Consider the following 8,393-nt stretch of genomic DNA (forward strand, 5'->3'; position numbering starts at 1 on the left):
GTCTTCCCCTTTTAACAAGAAGAAATATGAGTATATGTCCATTAATGTCTTGTAAAGACATTTATATCGAAAACATTTGTATTTAAATTTACCTCAATATTTAGTCACCCCCTCATCTCTGTACCTGTACTATCTACTATGTATGTATGTGTGTGTGTATTCAACTGTGTATGTGTTGTAGAGGAGGGAAAAGGCCTTTTCCTTCTCCTCTCCTCACTGCTATAACACCCCACATTCGTTTCCTCTCCTCCTCTCTACAGAAATTGCACTAGCTCTCACTTATGTCAGAGTACCAATCTCTCCCTGCCCAGTGCCCAGAACCTGCACATCAAGTCCGAACCTGTTTCTCCTCCTAGAGATCGTGCCGGCAGCATCACCCCCGGGGGCTACGCTCCCCCTCTCCCCCTCCAGGCGCCCTCCCAACATGCTCAGCACCCCAGCCAGCAGCACCACCACCACCAGGGCCAGCAGCAGCAGCACCAGCAGCAGCAGCAGCAGCAGCACCAGGGCTCGTCTCAGGCCCCGCCAGGGCGCCAGGACTCGGGCCGCTCGCCGGTGGACAGCCTGAGCAGCTGCGGCAGCTCGCACGAGGGCAGCGACCGCGATGACCACCGCAACGACTTCCACTCGCCACTGGGGATGACGCGGGCGGGAGTCAACGGGGCTAACGGGGGAGGAGGAGGAGGAGGGCTCGACGAGCGCCACAGCCCCTCGCTCAAGCGAGTGAGGCTGTCCGAGGGCTGGGCCGCTTGAGCAGGGGATGGGAGGATGGGGTCGTACGGCACGGCACCGCCCCGGGCCCGCCCTATCCCGACACCATGTCATGCTCCCTGCCACCACTGACAACAACAACAACAACAACAACGACAAACCCAACCCCCCACCCTGATCGCCAAACGAGATCGGACGCCCACTCCCTCACACCCTGCCCGCTACCTGAACTGGGCCGAGGTCACACTCAACACGCGTCGACACAGCTGCGCTTGCTCACACACACACAGCCACACACACACACACACACACACACCAAAATACGAGCGAGAGACGTATGAGACGTACGAGAGTCAAACCCACAACAAACTAACACGGAGACACTCTTGCTGTGCTCAGTTGTCTCTCTCTCTCTCTCTCTCTCTCTTGGTTCTCTCTTTCTCGTGTCTCGCTCTCTCTTTTTGTTGTCTCTCTCTCTCACACCTGAAGTCCCAATCAGCCCTGTCCCTCTCTCCTACTGTCCTTTCCTAGTCTTTCTGAAAGGACAGGTTAAGGGAGGACATTGTGTTTTTTGACTCTTAACTGTATCGTTTTGGTATAACTATTATTGTTGTAACTATGGTAATGATTTCTTTTCATTCAATGAGTATTTCATAGATCCAGCAGAGAGATGTTGCAGAAGGGGATGCACTAGACTGGGTGTGAGAGGGCCTAGGCAGCAGCCCAGTATTTTGCCAGGGATGGGGGGATCTATGCATCATGTGTGCTGGCTATGGGGAGAGAGTGGTATCCCAAAATCAAAAAGCCAACCAGAGAGGAAAAAAAGGTCATATATGCATATCTACACATGCATATGTGTACATATATGCACAGTATAAAACAAAAATGAATCTAAGAAAGTCAGGTACTCTGTTTTTATGTAAAAAATGAAAAAGAAGAAAAAAAAACAATACAAAAGATTCTTTTTAAGTACTTACAACTTGCCTCAGTGACAGTCAGTGGAAGTCCAGGACGTCTTTCAGAAGGGGCAAACAGCTGCAGCTTCAGATAGCCTAGCACTTGAGTTCCTTACCCTCTCTCATCTGTGTACAGATACAGTGTTTCATTTCTGTTTTATGCTTCTTCTTTTTCAAACCCTCTTTCTCTGCAGTGCTCCCCCTGCTTAATGTATGTTATGACAGACGATGTCTTGTTGCAGGTTCAACGTATTTATGTACATAAGGGGCAAGGAGAAGGGGAAAGGGAGTGTTGAAGGTTACACACAATTACATATGTTCACAATGAAGCTGATATGCAACTTGTGAAGGATCCTACAGGTATATTTATATAAACATGTAGGCGTATTAGGGCTCTGTAAGAGTTAGCCACTGATTGGCTACTGCAGGTTTGGAAGGCCTCCTCTAGGAAGTGTTCAGGATCTCCATATATGGCATTGAACATGAAGAGGACCATATCTTTATTTAAAGAGCCATGCTACCCTTATACAAGGACATAAACAACACAAAACCTTAGACTTGCGTTCAATGTTCAGTATTAAAATATATACGACAAAAAAACAAAAAAGAAAAAAAAAACAATTGTATAATACACTTGCTTATATTTTCATATAAAAAGGAATATAATGCAAAGCATTTTTGTGGCTTTTTGTAGTTTCTATAAGCCAGAATGTGTTTTGATAGCTTTGCTAATATGGGGAAATAAAATGAAATAAAAAAAATCTGATGGGCTATTTAACCCTAAGCCATGAAAGGGGAGAAGGAGAACCATTTAGCTTTGCTGAACTGTTTTCTCTTTGTAGAGATTTTCCTTTTGTTTGTTTGTTTGTTTTTAAACGTGTATTTCTAATTATATTAAATAATAATATTAAGAATTTTTGAAGAAATCTGTGAAATTAACATGCTTGTGTATAGCTTTCTAATATATAAATATATGATAATTATGATCATAGCATTTGTTTGTTGCCCCCAAACCCCCTTGTAGTGGAGTTGAATGTGTGTGCAGACACACATGTAGTTAATTTGATTTCCTTTTTTCCACTTTTTACTTTCATTCTTTCTTTTTCCAAACTCCAGACAGTGTCATTCAGGATCATAGCAATTCCCATCCTCCAATCCAACACGTTGTAGTGCTTCTCCACTTACCTTCTCAGAAAGGCAGACAAACAGAGACGAAAGCGCTCCCTGTGTCCTAAGTCCTGATGTTAGAAACACCAGAGAGACTGTGTTAGGGACAGCTGGCTCACAGGTCAAATCTGTATTAGTTTCGTCTCCATTGTCGTTGGCTTTGGATGTTGTGTAATCAAAGGACTTGACTGTCCAATCACTGACTAACACATAGGACCCGGCCTCAGCGTCTTGTACAACCGCATTATAGTTTTGTTGCCAAAGCAACACATCATCTTTCCCGTTACTATTTCAGTTATATAATGACTGACATATGGGCACTGGTTAGGGAGAAGCACAAACCTTTTTTCAAAACTAGTCATGTAACACACATAGTCACACTTCATGCAGTTCTCCTGAATGCATTCTAAAGAAAGATGGACACCACGTCAGCTTTTTTTTTCTTTGAAGAAACCAAAGCTAATGACATGTCTGCTTGACGTCTCAACTTTATTCTCATCCGTGTCATTTTGTTGCCACGTTTGAAACAATAAAATGCAACAAAAAAAACATCAACAAAAACACCCAGTCAAAAACCTAATGCATGTTAGTTTCCACTGTAGTTAATGTGATCAGTACAGAAAATAAAAAGGTAATCAACAAACAGTGCCATGTTGAGACGTACAGACAGCATAGCCTCCCTCCAGTCAACTGGGGTTCTCTGAGGATACTTTGGTATTTGCTCATAGTTTGTGTTGTAACTGGTAAAAATGTGCTTCAAAAAAGGATTTAGTAATGGCCTCTGACAGTATCTTTTTTTTTCCTACCAAAGAGATGGAGCAATGTTCATTTTTGGTGTCATGTTTTCAGATTTGAGACAGTTGTATTGCTTCATATGTTGATAAATTGACTTGCTTTCTCCTGTAATATACTGTATACCGGTACCTCAAATGGACCCACCCAGTACCTCAAATAAACTTTTGATGAATAGTTGTGGTGAGAGAAGGGGCAGTTTGACCCAGCAGGTGTACAGTATTGTGAAATAATCTACCATTGTTTGTTTGATAGATTTCCCCTTATTTCTCCATATGGTTTGTTGTTCTCGCTTCAGTATTTTTTTTCTTGGAAAAACAATGTTTCCATTTAAAAATTCAAATAACTCCTTAAATATGCTCAACAATCTGTAGTTACAAATGTAGCTTGTATAAACATATAGAGAGTGAAGTTTGAAGGAAACATTTGTTTTTATGTTTTATTTTTTCGTCTTTCTTTGAAATATGAGAGAGGCTTACAGCGGCATAAGCTGGACTTTGTCGCCACTTGAAGACAAGATGTCATTAAATTAATACCACATCTCTGTATCTCAAGGGACTTGACTCCGCTGTATGTACTGAAAAATTAATGTATTGAAAAGAATAAAAAAAATGTTTGTCCCACTGGGAAAAGGTATTTGTATTTTGCAGAGAATTCAGTAAAGTTACTGGCTTTCTTAGTTACCCCAGGTGATGTGGCATGGTTTCATTGTGTGTGTGTGTGTGTGTGTGTGTGTGTGTGTGTGTGTGTGTGTGTGTGTGTGTGTGTGTGTGTGTGTGTGTGTGTGTGTGTGTGTGTGTGTGTGTGTGTGTGTGTGTGTGTGTGTGTGTGTGTGTGTGTGTGTGTGTGTGTGTGTGTGTGTGCGTGCGTGCGTGCGTGCGTGCGTGCGTGCGTGCGTGCGAGTTTCTGTTGCTTTATCCCTTCCCTGACCAATCCCACCACATCCAGCTCCCCTTCAAACAGACAAGCACACAAACGTACACACACAGAACACATACATATAAGTATTTATTGAAAGATCAACACAGCAACAGCAGTAATTAAGAGCCAGAATCACACACACACAAAACCAAATACCTGTTTCAGCCTGAGCCACTGAACGTAGACAGAACAGAGTCACCGGATCTCTCTGGGTCAGTTAGTTTTATTTATCAATGGATTTCTTAACATGTGACATCCCACAGAGGATTCCTTAGCCATTCACTGGCCTAATTAATATCAGATCCACAACTTGGCTTTGTTTCATGACTAAGTAATCAGTGATGATTAAACAATTAACCAAATAATCCCCTCAGTTTGAGCTGGCAGCATCATACATTTCATTTGAGCTTTCTAGCTGTTCAGGCTATTCCTCCTAGAGATGGTCATGCAGAGGACATGTGAGATGGCCTCTGTGTCCGGAGCTAATCTGGCCCTAGTCTGGAACCACTCCACACCTCATCCGCTCCAAAGGCAGCAATGCCTGGTGTTGTTGATGACTTTCTCTCTCTCTCTCTGCTCCTCAAAAATACATTTCTGCTCTCTCAGTGAGTAGACTAATGGGATGTTTTGCTGGTTGGGCGTGTTGGCAGTGGCCAGCGCAATCACTGCTGAGTTTGCAGGGGTGAGCAGAAGAGCCACGTGACTCCAGGCTCTCCACACAGCTGCACTGTCTTTCCCGTGCCACTGCGGTAATGGACCACACAAGGGGAGAGGTGGAGTGGGGCAGGGTTGGGTTGGGTTGGGTTGGGTTGGGTTGGGTTGGGGGAGAGGGGAGCGGCAGCAGTGCTTGGGTACATCTGCCACATGCCGACACTAACCCAACATCTCATCTACCAAGCCCACCCACCCACTGCCACGTGTGTGGGCACCTCCTGCAAGATCCTTGTGGCCATGGTGGGTTGCAGAGAAGGAATGAGAGCAACAACAACAAAAAACAATGAAATAGTAAATGTATCTTACTCTAGAGAAAAAATAAACATGTGAATGTTTGTTGTTATGGTATGTTTCGCTCATATATTACGTTTAAGAATCATACCAGTGTGGCACTAGGGCGCTGGAGAGTGTTGTGTTGTACCACAAGAGGGCGCCTTTGTTGTTTCAAATAAATAAGTGCCATTCAAAAACATTCTGTACTAGTCTGCGTTTCTATATGTATGCACGTTCTTTACATTTTATTAGTTCCCAATGACCCTTTACATGTGTATAATAACTCACCTTATAGGTATCAGGACTGTCTTTGAAACAGCTTGAAAATTTACATTCTAGGAATGAAAATACTTAAAGACGAAAAGGAATAATCATTAAGCCTGGCACTATCATCTTATCAGCCTTAATTTAAAAATATCTAAAACTAAGTATTTCGGGTCAGTTTGTTTCAGGTTTGTATTTCCCTTCTATGTCAATAATATACCTTGACGCAAGGACAATATCGTCAGACTAACATGTTGATTGAACATGTATGTTCTCAACCAATAATACAATTGTTCTCATTCATATATTTCGTATTGAACCGTTCCTCCGCTTTTAAAGTTAACTGTTGAGCTAACTTTTACAGGTTAGGCCTATGACAATGACATTGATAGGTTATGAAAATAGCCAACGTTTTTATTCTGATATATTCAAGAAAACATCTGTTCCAGTAAAAGCATCTTTATTCACATGAAAGAAATCGACGAAGTACATGGAACAAGTCATTTATTTGTCAACAAAATTATATAAAGCAATTTCAGTTAGGTTGAGTGAATTAATAAATGGTCATTAAGATCTTGTCAACGAAAAACTGCCAAAAGTCAATCCTAAAAAGAATGAAAACTGTAACTGTCATTGCGTGAATTATATTTATTTATTTATTTATTTTATTAGTATTGTATCATTATTATTACTAGTATTCTTGTTGCTGTTGTTAATAATAATATTGTTATTATTACGCTGTCTGATATATCATTAAAGTACATTTCAAACAAAAAAATGATTGTTTCATAAGGGATCAATACAACGACAAACCATATTTGGATTTGAAATGTAAACTATTCTGGGCTGGGCGTTTGATGAATACTTAAAAAGTATACCTTACTAAAGTCGTTCCTTTTTCTACAGGGGTTCCCCAAACCATCTCTTCTCCGATTTCATTTATTTATTTGTTCCAATGTAGGCTAATGTCCATGTTGAAAAGTATGCAACACTATAGAAGTACATGACTGGTTGATTAGACATGATACAGAACATCTAAAAACAAAAAAGAGTGCTGTATCTGTTTAGAGTGTCCATGGTTTCCCGTTTGTGAAAGCAAAGTCTTGGGAGATCTGGCACACTCTTGTGTATCCAATGACATAAGTAACTCGCCTTGGTAAATAAATAAATAAATATTGCAGAACGTATGTGCTAGCTGGCTGTAGTCTTTGCGGTGTTTTCAAGTGTAACTTTGTGGCCCAGAGAAAGGCGACGTGAAGCGACGCAACAGTCAGCCTTCGTTGCCACTATAGTTCTCTGATGTCGGTTTGGTGTGTACCTGGCTCAAGAAAAACCTTCTTGCGGATACCTAAAGAGGCTGAATCCTAGAATCGATTATTGTCATTCACGTAGGTTTGAACATGCGTAAGATGAGTAGGCTATGATGGGAAAGATTCAGATAAGCGCAGGTGATCATTGTTCGAAAGAACACCAACAAGAAATACTATAAAAGTCAAATACTTTTACAATTCAAAGATAAGGACGATTAGAGGCTAGATCTTAGTCAGAGAATTGTATTCGCAGAGTTAAAAAAAAAAAATAAGGGGTATATTTTCTACCGATGTTTTTCTTGTTATCTAATGAAGCACAACATGTAATCCAACACATATGCTTAAATCCTATTTAAAATTGAGGACTATCTATACATGTCCTTGATCTGAAAGTAGGCATCTATACCTCCGTTTTTATTTTTACGAGTACCCTTACATGTTCGTTTAAGATGCAAATACACATTTTTAGAAATAGACATTAGTTGGTATTTCTCAATAAGTTTTGTCTGTTAACTATGCAATAATGACGCCCCTTCATTTTATAAAGTATTTCCAATGACAAAGAACATAGGTTAAATAGGTAACACAAACACACTCACAAATAAAAAATAATGCAGACAGCAAAGCCCTTGCGCTGAGTAGGCATAGGTCACATAACTTTCTTATTGGGTTGCATTCCTATATATATTATATACTGATTAACATGTCCCATTAACCTATGGTATGACGTTTCCTTACCCAAGCGTGTCTTGGTATACAAAGGCCAAGCGACCCGTCTAACCTAGGGGCTAGGCCAGACTGATTGCCCAAAGATGAATGGTCTTCTATGGATATTTCATGTGTGCCTGCATGTGTGCGCCTGCATGTGTGTGTGCCTGCATGTGTGTGTGTGTGCCTGCATGTGTGTGTGTGTGTGTGAGTGTGTGTCCAGTTGAATTATAAAAATATATCAATATAATCGTTCTATTGTTATTTTCTTAATTTCTTTCGGTAAAATGTGTCTTTACAATTCTGCAGCGGCCCGCGGTTCTTCGTGTATGCATCGCGGACTTCCATCACTACTGCAATGCTGTCCACCGTCCCGTTGGAAACCGGCTAGTTAGCATTAGACACCGGACTTGATGTTGTGGTGGTTACGTGTAAAGTAGAGTATGAGACCTCGAAAGATTTAGGAAAAACAGATGATTATTGTTATTGTATAATTATCAATGTTATTATTATTATTATGATAATGATGATGGTGATTTGACTACTGATGAATCGAAAACACATTATTTCGATCAGC

The 8,393-nt window shown here is 41.0% G+C and overlaps 1 protein-coding gene across 5 annotated transcripts in view; it reads left to right on the forward strand.

The window, feature by feature from the left end:
* mef2cb (myocyte enhancer factor 2cb) overlaps window positions 1-4,310 on the forward strand; it is an 89,033-nt gene extending 84,723 nt beyond the window's left edge. For all 5 annotated transcript variants that reach the window (XM_080852998.1, XM_080852999.1, XM_080853000.1 and 2 more), the window contains one exon: window positions 261-4,310. In XM_080852998.1, coding sequence (XP_080709124.1) covers window positions 261-753 — 493 coding nt within the window. In that variant the 3' untranslated portion in view covers window positions 754-4,310. The remainder of the gene's footprint in view (window positions 1-260) is intronic.
* The last annotated feature ends 4,083 nt before the right edge of the window (window positions 4,311-8,393 follow it).

This window comes from Sprattus sprattus (assembly GCF_963457725.1).
Source record: "Sprattus sprattus genome assembly, chromosome: 15".
In the NCBI taxonomy this organism is placed as follows: domain Eukaryota; kingdom Metazoa; phylum Chordata; class Actinopteri; order Clupeiformes; family Clupeidae; genus Sprattus; species Sprattus sprattus.